This window comes from Kogia breviceps, chromosome 19, assembly GCF_026419965.1.
Source record: "Kogia breviceps isolate mKogBre1 chromosome 19, mKogBre1 haplotype 1, whole genome shotgun sequence".
Lineage (NCBI taxonomy): Eukaryota > Metazoa > Chordata > Mammalia > Artiodactyla > Physeteridae > Kogia > Kogia breviceps.
Genome location: NC_081328.1, coordinates 14045550 through 14064710, shown reverse-complemented (window position 1 = coordinate 14064710; position 19161 = coordinate 14045550). Strand labels below are relative to the sequence as shown.

The 19161-nt window shown below is 37.4% G+C and overlaps 1 protein-coding gene and 1 non-coding gene across 10 annotated transcripts in view; one reads left to right on the top strand and one right to left on the bottom strand.

Annotated features, from left to right (window-relative positions):
* Window positions 1-322: 322 nt before the first annotated feature.
* Window positions 323-19161, top strand: part of NSRP1 (nuclear speckle splicing regulatory protein 1) — a 62205-nt gene continuing 43366 nt past the window's right edge. The window contains exons 1-4 of one of the 9 annotated variants that reach the window (XM_067021612.1): window positions 360-408; window positions 813-879; window positions 1615-1708; window positions 16807-16858. In XM_067021612.1, coding sequence (XP_066877713.1) covers window positions 1617-1708; window positions 16807-16858 — 144 coding nt within the window. In that variant the 5' untranslated portion in view covers window positions 360-408; window positions 813-879; window positions 1615-1616. Of the gene's footprint in view, window positions 409-812; window positions 1013-1614; window positions 1709-15287; window positions 15308-16806; window positions 16859-19161 lie in introns of those variants that run through there. The other 8 variants (XM_067021614.1, XM_067021611.1, XM_067021615.1 and 5 more) reach the window with 8 other exon arrangements.
* TRNAW-CCA (transfer RNA tryptophan (anticodon CCA)) lies at window positions 16372-16444 on the bottom strand. The gene has a single exon. It is a non-coding gene; the product is annotated as a tRNA-Trp (tRNA).

Here is a 19161-nt window from a genome sequence, read left to right as displayed (position 1 = left end):
TGGAGGGCTCGTTAAAATTCAGATTTCTGGGCCCCGTCCCAGAGTTTCTGATTCAGTAGATGTGGAACAGAGCCGGAAATTTTGCATTTCTAACAAATTCCCGGGTGATGCCGATTCTGCTGGTCCCAGGACCACTCTCTGCGAACCTCTGGCCTAAAATTTTGTCATTCCTTTCTTCCCACTGATTTCGAGGCAGTCTCTCGGTTTTCAAAACAACGCCCAAAGCCAAGCATCAAATACCCAGCAGCGCGGAAGCAACACAAAACGCGAACACAGCCGGTAGGCGGGTTCTAGGCCGCCCAAACCCGCGCGAGAGCTCACGTTCGACGTCGGCGTCGGCGTCAGCGTCACGTCGGCGTCGGCCACGTTCAGCGGAGACGGGAGGAAGATGGCGATTCCGGGCAGGCAGTGAGTGACCTGGGAGTTAGGGTTAGGCTGGGAAGTGAGACACCACGGCGACTGTGTCTTTGGCCGAGCAATAGAAGTGTGCTGGAAGTGAAGGGGCTGTGTTGTCAGGGATAGAGATGGGGGCAAGCGAGAAATCCTGAGGAACATATATTCCCATCCCCCACCCCCCCATTTTCCAGGATGGAAGCCCGAAGTTTGAGGGAGAAACTTGTGAGGAAATAAAGGAAGTTAGGCTGAGGGGCAGAGAGCGAGACTTTTCTATTTTCCAAAAGCTCGGTCTGAGGCCCCTCAGTCTTGCTTCCTACCCCGCGCTTGAGTTTCTCCCCGGTTGGATGCTTTCAGGGGCAATGAGAAGAGAGACAGTTCCTGGCTTTCTTAGAGGGCCTTGTTCTTCTACTTGGCAGGTCAAGTTCTGATTCCCGCCTTCCCTTCTCGGTTTAGGAATGTTGTGCTGAGAAGCCACAGAAAAGGGTAGGCATATAGGGAATTGGGGTATACGTTGCCACAAAAGAGAAATGTTATATGTTCTTGGAAGTTTTCTTTGATGTATAATCCTCGCTTGTGATGCGGCTTCCCGTGATTTCTGCGTCTTAAAGGCCAAAACGTGAGAAACTAAATGAGTTGGATCTGATGGGATGGTTCTTTCAGGTGCTCCAAGACAAAACAAGTGTGCTTAATAAAGTGTAATGGCAATTTGCCCCATGGCTACTTGGGTTTCTCAGTTAATGTAATGGTTTACAAAATTTTCATGGGTGACATTAATGTTTATCCAATAACTTCTTTAAAATTGTGTACCCAATAGGAAAAAAAAAAGTATTTTCTTGACTCTTGTTAGATCACAAGGATAATTTAGAGCGTTTTTATTTTTAGTGGACATCAACTGAGCTTTCCACTGACATGTTCTTTTTAAAACCTTGCTATCATTTCACCATCTAAAACATTTCTGAACTCTTTATTCACTTCCCTTCTTTGATTAAAATGGTATTTTCATTTTGGCCCACAAATAATCACTCAGAGTAATAATTATAAAATCTTAGCGCATATTAGAACTTTTAGATAGTTGAAAATCAGAACCAGTGTTATATGTTCATAGGTTATATGACATGTTTTGACTTGGTAGCTTCGTCTGGAAGAGGTAGTGGATGTATTATTGTTTAACATTTAAATATAATGGTGTAATTTCTATTTCAAAAAAAAAAAATGCAGGTATGGGCTTACTTTGCCAAAGAAAGCACAGCAGTTGCACCCTGTTTTGCAAAAACCTTCAGTGTTTGGGAATGATTCTGATGATGATGATGAGGTAAGGGAAACTATGTTTTTGTACTGCATTGTTGGACATTTTTTTTTAATTGAACTTGTGAATTAGTCTTTGCTTGCTTTAGATATTTGTTAATACAGTGTATCTGTAGCATTATAATTTACAGAATTATCAAAAAGAATAAAGAAGAAAGCTCTACTTTTTTTTTTTTTGTAGGTGATACATGGATAATCTAAGAGATTTTTTTTCCCCAAGGCTATGAACTTCAGTTATTTTTAAGTAGTTATATAATTTCAGACAATAATACTGATATATAACAAAATTGTTGCTGTAAAGATCCCTGGAAATAAGCTATTAAGATGTTGCCAGTTTCCTAGAAATTTTTATTAGCAAAGTAGTTTCTTAAGAGACTATTTTTGTGGTTACTCATTGTCTGCTAAGTGTAATTATTCAGTTGTAATATGGTAGTGTATAAAGTTAGCATTGATGATAATGACATCTAATATGAACATTTTATGTTTTAGCAGCCAAAACAGTGTTTTCCTATGAAGCCCCAGTTTTCAGCAGTTTATAAAACCCCCAAATGTGTGCTTATTTAATACTTCAGTCATTGTCTGTAATTCTAAAATACCTTTGTATCAATTTTGCTCTGGCAGAAAAAATCACTTCTCTTTCAGTTTTTACTAATTATATAATAGCATAGTTAGGTAATTGAACATATTTGATCCTTTGCTTCTTTTCTTCTGTTGAAGAAATAGACTCTAGATGGCTTACTTTTTAAAAAGTTGATGATTTACATATAATTTGCATATAAACTCATGGATTTTAAGTGTACAGGTTGGTGACTTTTGACAAATATATACATCCCAGTCAAGATGTAGAATATTTCTCTCTTCCCTGAAAGTTCTTTCATGCACCTTTGCAGTTAGTTTGCTTCCCCACATTATGCCCCAGACAACTATCCATTGTGCTTTTGATTTGCATTTTACTTATGACCAAGGATATTGGCCATTTATGTATCATCTTTAGAGAAATGTCTGTTCATATCATTTGCCTAGTTTTTAATTGGGTTGTCATTTTGTTATGAGTTGTAAGATTCCTTTATATATTCTAGCTACAAGTCGCTTATTAGATGTAATTTGTAAATATTTTCTTGCATTTTGTGAATTGTCTTTTCACTTTCTTGATAATGTCCTTTGAAGTACAAAAGTTCAATTTTGAGAAAGTCCAGTATATTTTTTTTCTTAGGTTGCTACTGCTTTGGTATCATACTTAAGAAACCATTGCTTAATCCAGGGTCACAAAGATTTATGCATATGTTTTCTTCTAAGAATTTTGTAGTTTTAGTTCTAAAATTAAATCTGTCATCCATTTTGACTTAATTTTTGTATATGGCTATGAGATGGGGGTTCAGTTTCACTCTTTGCATGTGGACGGATATCCAGTTGTCCCAACACCATTTGTTGAAGGCTCTTCCCCATTGAATTGACACTACCCTTGTGGTTTGTTTTAATATACAAATAATTTATTTAATTTAATAAATAAATAAATTATTAATAATTAATTATAAATTATAAATAACTATAATTATTAATAAATTAATTTCTTTAATTTAAAATCACTGTAGACACAACAGAAAAATATGACATGGTTATCTTGTACTTTCACATAAATCATCCTGGCATACCCATGTAATGCAAAGCAACATATACTCCAGTTTGAGAAGGATGGGTTTATACAAGTTATCTAGAAAGTTTACTGATGTGATTGCTGTTTCTTTTCCATTGTGAAATGAGGCTAGTGGAAGCTGGACAGTGGGTACACTAGAGTCAGAAAAGAAAGGCCTAGGGCCATTTTGCTCTTCCCTCCCTCCCTCCCACCCTTCTTCCTTATACATAGAGAGACTTTAATGCAGAGAATTGGTTACATGGGCGATGGAAGACTTGAGAAGCTACAAGAGATGGTGAAGCAACCCAGAGATTAGCAGTAGTAAAAGGCAAGAAGTGATAAATGGAAGGATACAGGTAGGAGTTGGACCTGGTGGCCAGGGGCTAGGGTTACTAGGTGGGAACTGGACTTTTCCAAAAGGAGTTGAAGCCACTGGGAGATTCAGTCTTAAGTAGAGAGAAAGGCAGGGAGAAATACCTCATCTTCTCCCTTTCTCCTACCCTCCAATATACTGTTTTTGTAGTCTGTTGCTAGAACCCAGCCAGAAGCCCACTGACAGGGAGCTGCAGTTTAGTTCTTAATGAGCAGAGAATATAAAACTGGTCTTTAGAATAATTTCCTTACCTATGAAACATCAGTCTGGTGAATTCCAGCTTATCCTTGTATATTATTTAAATGTTTGTGAGCTTTGAATATAAAACTCTTCTTTTTTAAAAATTATTTTATTGAAATATAGTTAATTTACAATGTTGTGTTAATTTCTGCTGTACCACAAAGTGACTCAATTTATATATATATATATACACATATATACATACACACACACATTCTTTTCCATTATGGTTTATCACAGGATATTGAATATAGTTTCCTGTGCTATACAGTAGGACCTTGTTGTTTATCCATTCTATATATAATAGTTTGCATCTGCTAATCCCAAACTCCCAATCCATTCCTCACCCACCCACCTCCCCCTTGATAACCACAAGTCTCTTCTCTATGTCAGTGAATCTAAAACTCCCTTCTTTAAAAATTAGTCAGTTGGGCTTCCCTGGTGGCGCAGTAGTTGAGAGTCTGCCTGCTGATGCAGGGGACGTGGGTTCGTGCCCTGGTCTGGGAGGATCCCACATGCCGCAGGGCGGCTGGGCCCGGGAGCCATGGCTGCTGAGCCTGTGCGTCCGGAGCCTGTGCTCCGCAACGGGAGGGGCACAGCATTGAGAGGCCCGCGTACCGCAAAAAAAAAAAAAAAAAAAAAAAAAATTAAATCAGTTAAGAAACAATAAAATTATTGGTGTTTTGGAAAATACAGAGAAAGATATTTTATGTTGACTCTCCTGAGGAGGGCATTTGGTAAACCTGGCGAGGAGCTTCTGAGGCAAATCCAACTATTCTTATTTTCAGGAATTCAGCAGAAGCAACCAAGAGCCCAAATTTAAGATCAGACTTTTATTCCAGCGGTCAAGCAGAGGGAGCCCTAGCAAACGAATTCTGTTTCAGTGTGTTTGTATCTAGAGTTAGTTTAAAAATGGGAGAAAGTGGTAGTCCAGCACTTTAAATTATTATTTAAATAGTCCCTCTTTTTGAAATTATCAGAACTAAATAGAAACAATTATTTTGTTCAAAGTTAGAGGAGATGAAGAGTTTTGTTTTTGTTTTTTTGCGGTACGCGGGCCTCTCACTGTTGTGGCCTCTCCCGTTGAGGAGCACAGGCTCCGGACGCGCAGGCCCAGCGGCCATGGCTCACGGGCCCAGCTGCTCCACGGCATGTGGGATTTTCCCGGACCAGGACACGAACCTGTGTCCCCTGCATCGGCAGGCGGATTCTCAACCACTGCGCCACCAGGGAAGCCCCAGATGAGTTTTTACCCCATATGAGTAAGGTTTATATTATATCCAAATGCTGCTGTCTGATAATAAGTGTTTGAGTGGTTTTGCTAAGATAGTAGTGTGTTTGTTTCATTTTTTTCCATTCCCTCCTCTCTTTTCAGTCCCATTGCCACCACCTTCATTACTTCTGTCATGGATTATTATAGCTTAGTAACAATTTCCTTATCACCTCTCTCTCCTCAAATTCATTTCAGATACTGTTGATAGATTGATCTTCCTAAAGCACAGTTCTAATCACCGTTAACTCCTTACTCTTGAACCTAATTGTATTTAAAGTCTAAACTGCTCATCCTGACATTGAAAGCCTTCCCTATGCTTTGGCTTCAAAGGACTTATTAGCATTTTCTCCTAACTGTGCTTCTCTATGCAAAGTACACTGTTACGTTTGTATTCTTTCACAACTCTACTTTTTTCACACTGGAAGTCTCTCCATCCTATATGTCCAAATTATAGCCATCCTTTAAAACCCACTGCAAAAGATGCTTCCTTCAAGATTTTCCTCACTGGAAAGACTCTTTCTGACACTCTTCACCTTTCTTAGAGCACTTAGCTTTTTATACCTTGTATTATAAGTTATTTGCATACAAGTCTTTCACTGTACTAGAGTATGAGCTCCATGAGTAAGGATCCGAATGTTTGTGCTGGCTTCCAAGAATGAGTAAAATCATTTACTCAGATGTTTTAGCTGTCTATATTGTAAAGAGCCAGATAGTAGATGTTTTAGGCTTTGCAAGCTAAGTAGTCAACTTTGATCTCCTAGTGTGAAAGCAGCCATTAGGTAATATGTAAATGAATGAGCATGACTAATGTGTTCTAATAAAACTTTATTTACAAAAGTGGGGATGGCTGAGATTTGGCTGTAACTTACTGACCCATGATGTATACAATTATCCAAAGTACGTGTGACAACCAGTTTTTCACAAGTGTTATAAAGTGGCTAGTGACTAAAATAGATGTTGCATGACAAATGTGGAACTTCCTTTTAGATATTTCTCCGTGATAAATGCTTGCTCATTTTGCAGAACATAATGAATTTTTCTTTTGTCTTGGCAATTGAAATGCTCATTTCTAGATAATAATAATGTTGTGAGATCCAGTTTTGTAATATAATTCATATGCCATGAAGAGGTATGATCCATTGGGCTTCCCTGGTGGCGCAGTGGTTGAGATTCCGCCTGCCGATGCAGGGGACGTGGGTTCGTGCCCCGTCTGAGAGGATCCCACATGCCGCGGAGCGCCTGGGCCCGTGCGCCATGGCCGCTGAGCCTGCGCGTCCAGAGCCTGTGCTCCGCAAAGGGAGAGGCCACAACAGTGAGAGGCCCGCATACCGCAAAAAAAAAAAAAAAAAAAGAGGTATGATCCATATAACCTGAGAATTGTCACTGTTGGATAAAGATGCAAAACTTCTTGATCTCTTTAAAAGAGGATATTAAGTTAAAATAGATAGCTTAAGTTCATTAATTAAGTTTGTTGTGTATATATCAAATATGTTAGATAAATGGTGGATGATAATAATTGCACTTTGAGTACTCAGAAGCCATGGTATAGTTCTTTTATAGGTTAAACTTTCATTTTCATAAACTATAGAACAGTTACAAAAACTATAAGAAAAACATTAAAACCCCAGCAGAAAACTAAGGAAAACACATAGAGAAATATAGAAGTGGCAATATCTAATAAACATTAAAAATATTTAATCTTAGTATATCTAAGAAATGTAAATTAGGGCAACAATAAGCTGCCATTTTTTTTTTTTTTACTATGTTAGAAAATACTTTAAAAAAATGTAATGGCAAGGTTTTAGTGAAATGGGAAATTCTGAAATTCAAAATTTTGTTCTTGTAAATCATTGCCCCTTTTTTGGAAGGCAGTTTTGCAATTCGTATTGATCCTTTAAGAATCAAGTATATTTAACCCACTGTATCAATCAGAAGACAGAGGCTATGCCAGAATTTTCCCTTCTAAAACTCTCTCCTGGGGGCTTCCCTGGTGGCGCAGTGGTTGAGAGTGCCTGCCAGTGCAGGGATCACGGGTTCGGGCCCTGGTCTGGGAGGGTCTTACATGCACGGAGCGGCTGGGCCCGTGAGCCACAACTACTGAGCCTGTGCGTCTGGAGCTTGTGCTCTGCAACAAGAGACGCCGCGACAGTGAGTGGCCCCTGCTTGCCGCAGCTAGAGAAAGCCCACGCACAGCAATGAAGCCCCAACACAGCCAAAAATTAAAAAAATAAAAAATAAAAAAAATAAATTCTCTCCTGAGGAAGTTGTCAGAAGTTCGCATTAAAGATGTATAGGTATTCAGAAGTCTTTATTTCAGGGTTGTTTATGATAGTAAAATCTTAGAACCAGTCCAACTTTCAACAGTGAAAGCATGGCTAAGTAAAGTGAGGTGCAGTGTATATTACAGAATTGTTATAAATAAAATGAAAGGAAAAAAAGTAGAGAGAGCATTTCAGAATATTAATGGTAGTCTTTGGTGGACTTATGAGTGGTTATTTTGTTTTTTATGCTTTTCTGTATTTTCTAAATTTTCCACAACAGTTTTTTTTTCTTCCTTTTTTTTTTTTTTGGCGGTACGCGGGCCTCTCACTGTTGTGGCCTCTCCCATTGCGGAGCAAGGCTCTGGACGTGCATGCTCAGCAGCCATGGCTCACGGGCCTAGCCGCTCCGTGGCATGTGGGATCTTCCCGGACCGGGGCACGAACCCGTGTCCCTTGCATCGGCAGGCGGACTCTCAACCACTGTGCCACCAGGGAAGCCCCCACAATAGTTTTTATAATTGAAAAATAATTTTTAAGAAAAATTTATTGTGAACTTTAAGAATTTCCTGTAAGATACTTAGCTTCCAAATCATATAAAATATAAAAGGAAATAACACATTTAATCTGATAGACATCATAATGAGAGTACTGAAACTATGTAAAAGCATGAAAGAAGATGAAATAAGCAGAATACAAAATTGAATATGTATATGTGGTTGTACAAAACTATATGGATATATAAGTGGAAAATAAAAGAGAATTGGTTTGGGATTTTTTGGTGACAATATGAGCTTTTTAATTTTTTTCAAAATTGTATTTATTTCATTGTTACAATTTTTGAAGAACAGAAGGAAATCAGTGCTTTAAAAAGTACATGACTGTAGTTGTATACCCCCAATTAGAAACATTTGCAAATTACCGGGTTACATGGTATATTTTCATTGCTTTTACTATTTTAAAAAAAATTTTATTGAAGTTCAGTTGATTTACAGTGTTGTGTTAATTTCTTCTGTACAGCAAAGTGACTCAGTTACACACATACATATTCTCTTTCATATTCTTTTCCATTGGTTTGTCACAAGATTGAATATAGTTTCCTGTGCCCTACAGAAGGACCTTGTTGTTTATCCATCCTATATATAATAGATTTCCTCTGCTAATCCAAACTCCCATTCCTTCCCTCCCGCCCCCCCACCCCCAGCAACCACAAGTCTGTTCTCTGAGTCTGTTTTTGTTTTTGTTTAATATTTATTATTTATTGAATTATTTGGCTGTGCCAGGTCTTAGTTGCAGCAAGTGGGATCTTCATTGCTGCATACGGGATGTTTAGTTGCAGCATGAGAGATCTACTTCCCTGACCAGGGATTGAACCTGGGCCCCCTGCATTGGGAGTGTGGAGTCTTAACCAGTGGACCACCAGGGAAGTCCCTGGTTTTGTTTTGTAGATATGTTGATTTGTATCGTATTTTAGATTCCACGTATAAGTGATATCATATGGTAGTTGTCTTTCTTTTTCTGACGTACTTTGCTTAGTATGATAATCTCTAGGTCTATCTGTGTTGCTGCAAATGGCATTATTCATTCTTTTTTATGGCTGAGTAACATTCCATTTTATATATGTACCACATCTTCTTTATCCATTCACCTGTTGATGGACATTTGGCTGTTTGTGGATAGTGCTGCTATGAACATAGGGATGCATTTATCTTTTCTAATTATAGTTTGGTCCAGATATATATGCCCAGGAGTGGGATTGCTGGATCATATGGTAGTTCTATTTTTAGTTTTCTGAAGAACTTCCATACTGTTTTCCATAGTGGCTGTACCAACTTACATTCCCACCAACAGAGTAGGAGGGTCCCCTTTTCTCCATAGCCTCTCCAGCACTTGTTATTTGTAGATTTTTTAATGATGGCCATTCTGACTGGTATGAAGTGGTACCTCATTGTAGTTTTGATTTGCATTTCTCTAATATTGAGTGATGTTGAGCACCTTTTCATGTGCCTAGGGCTATCTGTAAGTCTTCTTCGGAGAAATGTCTATTTAGGTCTTATGCTGATTTTTCAATTGGGTTGTTTGTTTTGTTGTTGAGTTGTATGAACTGTTTATATATTTTGGAGATTAAGCCCTTGTCGGTTGCATCATTTGCAAATGTTTTCTCCCATTCTGTAGGTTGTCTTTCCATTTTGCATATGGTTTCCTTTGCTGTGCAAAAGCTTGTAAGTTTGATTAATTTGTTTATTTTTGTTTTTATTTCTATTGCCTTGGGAGACTGACCTAAGAAAACATTGGTATGATTTATGTCAGAGAATGTTTTGCTTATGATTTATTCTAGGAGCTTTATGGTGTCATATCTTGTGTTTAAGCCATTTCGAGTTTATTTTTGTGCATGGTGTGAGGGTGTGTTCTAACTTCATTGATTTACAGGCAGCTGTCCAACTTTCCCAGCACTGTTTACTGAAGAGACTGTCTTTTTCCCATTTTATATTCTTGCCTCCTTTGTTGAAGATTAATTGACTGTAGGTGTGTGGGTTTATTTCTGAGCTCTCTATTCTGTTCTGTTGATCCATATGTCTGTGTTTGTGCCAGTAACACACTGTTTTGATCATTGTAGCTTTGTGGTATTGTTTGCAGTCTGGGAGGGTTATTCCTATTTCTTAATCTTTCACCACTTTAACTCTGGCCTTTTTTATTTATTTATTTTTTTATAGAAGCAGTTAGGTCTTTAATTTTTTTTTTTTATTTATTTTTTGGCTGAGTTGGGTCTTCGTTGCTGCATGTGGGCTTTCTCTAGTTGCGGCGAACAGGGGCTGCTCTTTGTTGCGGTGTGTGGGCTTCTCATTGCAGTGGCTTCTCTTGTGACAGAGCATGGGCTCTAGGTGCATGGGCTTCAGTAGTTGCGGTGTGTGGGCTCAGTAGTGTGGCTCGCTTGCTCTAGAATGCAGGCTCAGTAGTTATGGCTCATGAGCTTATGGGCTTAGTTGCTCCGCAGCACGTGGGATCTTCTGGACCAGGGCTCAAACCTGTGTCCCCTGCATTGGCAGGCGGATTCTTAATGACTGCACCCCCAGGGAAGTCTCAACTCCAGTCTTTTAAAAACACTTTCTTGGGACTTCCCTGGTAGTTCAGTGGTTAAGACTCTGTGCTCCCATTGCAAGGGGTGCGCTTTCGATTCCTGGTCGGGGAACTAAGATCCTACATGCTGCATGGCCAATAAATAAATAGTTCCGCCAAATAAAAAATAAATAAAAACACTTTCTTGAATAACTAAAGTAGTCTTCATAAGTCTGTTTTTCCTAAAATGAATCTGTTTTTCATTGGAAGCCTGTTTGACTTGCTAATGGTAAAAAAAAAAGTTAAAATTTTAATCTCTCTGAACATTATACTACATCTGAATCAAGGAAGTGTTTCAGTTGCAGTTTTTCATCAGTTATCAGTCCATAATTTCCTATTTCTCTGGAGATAGTCTGGTATACTTTGAATAAAATGACAGTTTTATATGGATATGACAAAGCACATTATTTGTGAAAATGGCAGGAAATTTGGGTTATTTTAATGATGGCTAAGAATTTTTTACGCTTTTATCATATGCTACTAAACTGAATTTGTAGAGATTCATGATACTGAATATATCTAATACAGTATAAGCAGTGAGAGATTTTAAGTAATTGTGTAGCTTTGCTAAAAATTCATCCCTTAACCTGCTATCCGTGAGTGAAATGGATATGTAAGAAAATGCAAGAAGAGAGCAAAGGACAGCATTAAATGATAGAATTTTGTGAGGAGTGGGAGCGACAGCAAGAGGATTCTGTTCTTCTTATGCCAATAGGTTAAGAGTATTATTGAAGTGGCTGAGATCATCCAGATTATGAAGATGAGATGAAGTAGGAATTTTTGTTCTTTTCTAGGAAAGAAATGGTGGTATTAATCATGTGCCCTCATAGATGTAAAGTTGCTTTGTGAATTTCTGGTTAAATCTGTTTAGCCAGATTTACTTATGTTGACACATGGGTGAATTATTTTTTAAAAATCTCCTTTGTCTGAGATATAATGCACATTGTTGTATTTTCAACTCCTGAGTTTTTTTTTTGTAAATTCTTTTTATTGGTATTCTCAATTTGGTGAGATATTCTCATACATTTCTTTAGTTTTTTAGATAGTTTCCTTTAGTTCATTGAATGTGTTTATTCTGTGTGTGGACTGTACTTTCTTGTTTCTCTGTAAGTCTCATAAATTGGGGTTGAAAACTGAACATTTAAAATAATAGAAATGGCAACTGTGGAAATCAGAGCTTACCCTCTTCTCAAGGTTGGTTGTTTTTGCTGGGTTTTTTTGGTTGTTATTTTTTGCTTAGTGACTTTTCTGAGCTAATAGTTTTTGTTTTGGGTTTTGTTTTTTTTGGACACACCATGTGGCTTGTGGGATTTTAGTTCCTGGGCCAGGGATTGATCTGGGCCCACAGCAGTGAAAGTGCCAGGTCTCAACCACTGGACTTCCAGGGAATTCCCTGAACTAATTCTTAAAGTCTGTATTCATTGTTGTGTGTGGCCACTGAAGTCTGCTTGGTTAGCTTAGTGGTCAGCTAATGAGCTGACAGAGACTTCCTTAAACACCTGTAACTAATAAGTCACAAATCTGCCAAGAGACTCTGTGTGCATGTTGGGGTATGCCTTCAATACATAGCCAGGCATTTTACAACTTTGCCTTATCCATCACTTCTTGCTTGTGCAGAGCCTGATGTCAGTCCTCAAGATCTGTCTTGAGAGTTTAGGACCTTCTTAGGTCTTTCCTGATCATGCTCAGAGGTCTGTGTATGCATGTGATCTTCATGATCCCTAGGAATATTTTGGTGATTTCAAGCCCATATGGACATTCTATTCCTCTGCTTTTCTTCTTTTTAAGCTTTTTGGTTAACCGGTTGTTTTCCCCAACTGTTAAAACTGTTACCCACTGCCTCAGGCCACCCTGAGGTTCAACAGTTGTCTTTGTTTTTGACAGATACCCCCAGGGAAAAGGCTGTTTTACATCTTCAACTCTGTCAAGTCAGATAAAGACAGCCTTGTGAGTGGTGTCTTCCAGGGAACCACCACACAGGTCCAATAATTCTGTGGGATGAGGTTTTTAAGGAACTTCATCTGCCCTTTGCAATGGCTGCCAGACTGCTGATTTTTCTACTGTACTATGATTGTGGTCTCTTGTTTTTAGGCTACTATGGCACTAGGGAGGGGATGATGGAAATAGGGCAAGTTAAAACACCACAGAGTTCTTACCAAGATTCAGTTGTTCTTGAATAAATGCTCCCTGGACTACTGTAAGCCTTTGGTTAATTTCCAGAGTTCTAAAAAAGCTGAGTCTGACCTTTTTTGCCCATATTTTTATGCTGTTTTGGAGAAGAGAATTTCTGTTAGGTCCATACCACCATTTTCAGTGACATCCCAGGTTGTCTCTTGAGCCTCTCCAATACCTTTTTGCACACTTTTGACAAAGTCGTCTTACTTGTTTGTTTTTTTTTTTTTTTTTTGCGGTACGGGGGCCTCTCACTGTTGTGGCCTCTCCCGTTGCGGAGCTCAGGCTCCGGACGCACAGGCTCAGAGGCCATGGCTCACAGGCCTAGCCACTCCGCAGCATGTGGGATCTTCCCTGACCGGGGCATGAACCCATGTCCCCTGCATTGGCAGGCGGACTCTCAACCACTGCGCCACCAGGGAAGCCCCATCTTATTTGTTTTAAAATCATTGTTGACTTCCCATTGTTCTTAAAGACCAAAAGCTTCATTTTTGATCTGCAAAGTCATTCATTGTCTTGCTGTTCTGTTCAGTCTGTTCTCTACTGTAGTGCTCTATCTTTTTCTTTAAAATTGCCTTAAGTCATTTAAGTGTGTTTTAGTGTCACCTTCAGTTTCATAATAAAACTAGGGATTTTTATTGGAATTGCATTGAATTTATGGATTAGTTTAGAAGAGAATTGATATTTTAATGTTTCACTCTTTCCATGTATAAAGATAGCATATTTCTTTATTTGTTCCTGTGTTTTATATGTCCTTTAGTACAGTTTTATCGTTTTTTCCATGAAGGTCACACCCACCTTTTGTTGGATTTATTTCTAGGTACTGTGTAGCCCTTGTTATCGTATAAGGGGATTTTTTCTAATTTATTATTACTACTATGTGTAAAAGCTTCTGATTTTTTTGTTATTGTTGATTTAATTCTAGTGCCATATATTTCTAATAGTTTACCTGATGATTCTTTTGGATTTCCTTTGGAGACATGGTGTCTGTAAATAAGGATAATTTTGTCTCTTTTCAATTCTTTTACCTCATATTTCTTATTTTTTGGTGTGATTATGATATGTTGTTGTCTGAAAACTACAATATATAGAGAGAGGCAATAATAGAAACTTTGTTACATTCCTGACTTTAATGGAAATTGCTTATAAAATTTCTCAAATGTGATGTTCCCTTTACATTTTAGCTACTATTTCTAGTTTACTATGCATTTTTATCATAAATGATTTTAAATTTTAATTTTTTTAGCATCTATGTGAGTTTACATTAATTTTTGAAGTTAAATCATTTTTGTATTCCTGTATTTTGTATTCCTTGTTTTTTTATTTAATTTAATTCAGTGCACTCTACTAGTCCTTTTACCGGTGCTTTTCATTTCTGAGGTCCTCGGCTTAATTTCATTGTCCCATAGTTATTCAAGATGTGCTTATAGGGGCATTATTTCCTAAATTCTTAATTGTTAAGGAATGATTGATTTCCTCTTGCTTTTGTCACCTAAATAATCTATCTGAATGGTTGTAGAATTTCTAGAATAACAATTTATTTCAAAACTTTGTAGACTGTAGCTATTTTCCCTGGCACTGAGTATTTTTATGTGGAAGTAAAATACTGCAGTTATTTTATCCCACTTTTGATGACTGACTTTTTTATTGGCTTGGACAGCTGGTGAGTATTTTCTTTATATCCTTTAAGTTCAGTGTGTTTTGGTGCAAATCATTTTGATTCAACTTTTTCTGGAATACATTGTTTTTTACCTAAATATTTAACTATTCCTTCATTTCATAGACATTTATTGTCATGTCAATACCTTTTCTGATCCATTTGCTTTTTATCTTTTATCTTTTTGGAGGATCATCTTTGTCTTCCATATCATCATGCATTCATTAGTTCATTCAACTATTTAGTGATTCCCTGCTCTGTGCCAGTGAAACAAAACAAAGCCACTTCCTTTCTGGAGCTTACATTCTAGTGGGAGGAGGAGAGGTGATAAATAGTTAACCTAACAGATTAGTACATTACATGTTAATTTAGAAGATGACAAGGACCAAGAAAAAGTAGAGTCTGTTAAGATGAGAGTTAAACAGATATTTGGAGGAATTACTCAATCTTTGTCTTTTTCTCTGCATCAAAGATGATCATCTTAAACCTTTGTCAGTATTTCAGTTACATCTTTTCTGTTTTTTTGCTGTTTCTAATTTATTTGTTGGCTCTAGTGGTGTTGTTTTAGTCCTTGGTGTATTTTCTTAGTTCTTCAGTCTCCCTTTCCATCGCTTTTATTGTTCTGTTATGTGATCATTAACTTCTTTGATTTAATTCATGGTCTTACTTTGAAAGAGTTTGACCAGGAAGAGAGGAGACGGAGTTGATAGAAGGAATAATGGTAGAGTTGGTGGAAATTTCCTTTTTGTTTTTGTTTTCTTAGGATGAAGATGTTTTGTACATGTTTAAAATGGAAGAAGCTAAAGGAAAAGGGGAGATTTTATGCTAAGGAATCTGAGGTGTCAAGAAGTTAATTAACCTATATCACATACAGAGTACTTAGGTAATAGAGCTAGTTTTTGTTTGTTTGTTTGTTTTTGTTTGCTTTTTGCGGTATACAGGCGTCTCACTGTTGTGGCCTCTCCCGTTGCGGAGCTCAGGCTCCGGACGCACAGGTTCAGAGGCCATGGCTCGTGGGCCTAGCCGCTCCGTGGCATGTGGGATCTTCCTGGACTGGGGCACGAACCTGTGTCCTCTGCATCGGCAGGCGGACTCTCAACCACTACGCCACCAGGGAAGTCCTAGATCTAGTTTTTGACCCCACAAGATCTGCCTGTTACCAAAGTCCATGCTTTTAAACATGATAATGTACTGCCTCTGAGAGGCAGTTTGTTTGTAATAGAGTTAAAAGTTTGAGAGAGCAATGGAAAAAGGGTTAGTTGAGGAATTGGCAGAGCTAGAGACTTTAGAGTCAACTTGTTTACTAGTTGGAAAAGGAACACAAGCTTATGTTGAAATGTAGTTTTTATCATGTGAAATTACACAACTCTGCCTTCCAGTGATTTAGGAATATTTTGAGGAAATGGGTCTATTAATTTTCAAAAAAATGGATATCTAGTTGTTCAGGTTTTTTTTGAACAGTCTTATTCCAGGGGTTTTCGGCACTTCAAGAGAGGCATTAAGAAACTTATGGAGTGGCTTTTACTTATCACAGTTATTGAGAGAGTATATTGACAACAATTTGATGTGGGCCAGGAATTATAAATATTCTTGCTCTCATTACCCCCATTCATATAGGTGAAATCCCTCTGAACATGTGTACAGATGAAAAGCTATAATTTTATGAGCCTTGGGCCTAAGCTCTTTTCACACATAAACACAACATATGTTTTGCACGTTCCTTTTTTATTTTTTTGGTTGGGGGGTGGGGGTTGGCCCTCACTGCTCAGTATGTGGGATCATAGTTCCCTAATCAGGGATTGAACCCGCATCCCCTGCATTGGAAGCACAGAGTCTTAACCACTGGACCGCCAGGGAAGTCCCTGCACATTCTATTTTTATTAAATAAAAGTTTCGTTTTGTTTTGTTTTTTGTTTTGGCTGCACCACATGGCTTGTGGGATCCTAATTCCCTGACCAGGGATTGAACCTGGGCCCCCTGCAGTGGAAGCATGGAGTCCTAACCACTGGACCACCAGGGAATTCCCAAAAATAAAATAAAACTTTAAATACTTTTAAAAAGTATTATTTTTATGTGGCTAAATTTTCCCCTATTTTTCACTGTCTTATAGATTAAGTGAAGATTGTATCCTATTCTGTTGAGAACTTTACCAGGAGTTTGCCATTTAAGAAAATCAGGTCACTGTCCCCAGTGTCACTTGTGGTATTTGAGTCACCAGTTCTACAGTCAGCATTTGTATCTGTAGCACTAATGGTGATTACAGTGATTCTGCCTGTTAGAAGCATTTGACAACTTACTGTCTTCTAATGTAGTTATGCATTTATATATTGAAATACAGTATATATTATTCTCCTATAAATTAATTTCCCTTTTTTTTTTTAGTTCTGTAAGGATGTATGTGTGTATCCAAAACTGGATTAGAAAGAAGAAATGGGTGTGTATGTATAACTTTTAAGAATTGTGTGTAGACGTTTATATTATCTATTCATTTTCTTTCAGTATGGATAAGGAGTATTTACAAAGACTTCCTATAAAAGAGTGGTATTGAGTATGATAGGATGAGAACTAGCATTATGTGCCTTCCCCACTGATATAAAATGATTCATTTATTATGTATTAAATTCCCATAAATATGCAGGTCTCTTGCCCTGGACTGTTTATTCTGTTCCATTGATTTCTTTCTCTAATCCTGCTCCAATGCCATTTTATTTCAATTACTCTAGCATCATAATCTGTTTTGGGATTATTATTATTATTTTTTTTTGCGGTATGCAGGCCTCTCCCGTTGTGGAGCACAGGCTCCGGACGCGCAGGCTCAGCGGCCGTGGCTCACGGGCCCAGCCGCTCCGCGGCATGTGGGATCTTCCTGGACCGGGCACGAACCCGTGTCCCCTGTATCGGCAAGCGGACTCTGAACCACTGCGCCACCAGGGAAGCCCTATCAATCATTTTTAGATCTATTTTAAAGAAATGTCTGTTCAAGTCAAGTTAAATTGGGTAGTTCAGGGTTTTTTTTTGTTAAGTTGTAGGAGTTTATTCTGGTTATCAATCCCTTATCAGATATATAACTTGTGAATATTTTCTTCTATTCCATGGGTTGCTTTCTCACTCTGTTGATAGTGTCCTTTGATACACAAAAATTTTTAATTTTGTTGAAGCCCAGTTTATCACATTTTCTTTTGTTGTCCGTGCTTTTGGTGTCATATCCAGTAAATCATTTCCAAATCCAGTGTCATGAAGCTTTTCCCCAGTTTTCTTCCAAGAGTCTCTACTCTTAGGTACAGGTCTTTGACACATTTTTAGTTAATTTTTGTGTATGTTACAACGTAAGTATTTGCACTTAAGTCACACTGACCTAGTTTTCTTGTTCTGTTCTTACCTGGTGTTTGTGTAGCTTTCCATCTTTTTTTCTTTTCTAGAGCAGTGGCTCTCCAGTTGTAATATGGAGGCCCCTAGATGTCCTCAAGATCCTTTCATGATGTCTACAAAGTCAAAACTATTTTCATCACAATACTAAGACATTTGCCTTTTTTACTCTCATTTTCTTACAGATGTACAGTGGAGTTTCCTAGATACTGCAGTACATGTGAATTGCAGCAAATTGAGCACAGAGCAGTATGAGAAAACCCAACAATCTTCTGCTAAATAGACTTGTAAAAATATAAAACACCGCGACTCTTCTTACTAAATTTTTTTGGGAAAGTACAGTTTTTTTTCATAAGACTGTAGTTAGTATGAAATGAGTTTATTGCTGTTTTTCAATGAATTAATAAGTATTTAAAATTTTCTGTTTTACTTTCTAATGTGGTAAATATTGATACATATAACTCATATAAACAAAAGCTCTTTGGGTCCTAAATAATTTTGAGTGTAAAAGTTTCCTGAGACCAAAACATCTTAGAGCCTCTGCTTTAGAACATTTGACAGAGAAAATATGTTCCTTTAAAATATTTCAAAATGCACAGTGATATTTTGCATTTGGTCCTTGACTATTACAATTTCTTCCTTTTTAAAATCTGTTCCAGTTGCTACATTTTCAGCTAATTTTGGTTATTTGTATTTTCCTAAGTAGTCATTCATTTTTCTAGGGATTCAAATTATATTTTTAGAGCATTTTAATAATAGTTAAAATGCTTTCTAAAAATCTCTTCTGCATTTGTAATTATGTCTCTTTTTTTCCCCTGATGTTGTTTATTTGCTATTTCTCTCCTTTTTTCTTGATCGTACCTGGCAAAAGTTTACCTATTATATTACCTTTTCAAAGCATTAGCTTTTTGATTATTGGTCATCCAACTATCTTTTAGTTTTCTATTTTATTACTTTGTTCTCTGTTATTTCCATATACTCTTTCTTTGTTCTTAGTCTGTTCTCTATTACATTCTTCAATTGAACATCTTTTTTGTTTCCTAAGAAATTTATTAATGGCTGTAAATTTTTCCATAGTCCTGCTTTGCATGCCATAGGCTTTGTTATTTGCCTACCTCATGGTATATATTTTTTAAAGTAGTTCATAATTTTTGTTTTGATTCTCTTTTTTTAATGAAGGAATCATTTAGAATTGTGTTTTTAATTTCCAGGTATCTGGTCTTTTCCTTCCCATTTGCTATTATTAATCCTAGTGCATTTTGCCTGTGAACATGGTCCATGTGACTTCTGCTCTTTGTAATTTCTTGACATTTTCTTAATGGCTCAATGCAGATTTTGTGACTGGTCCATGTATATTTGAAATGAAAATTT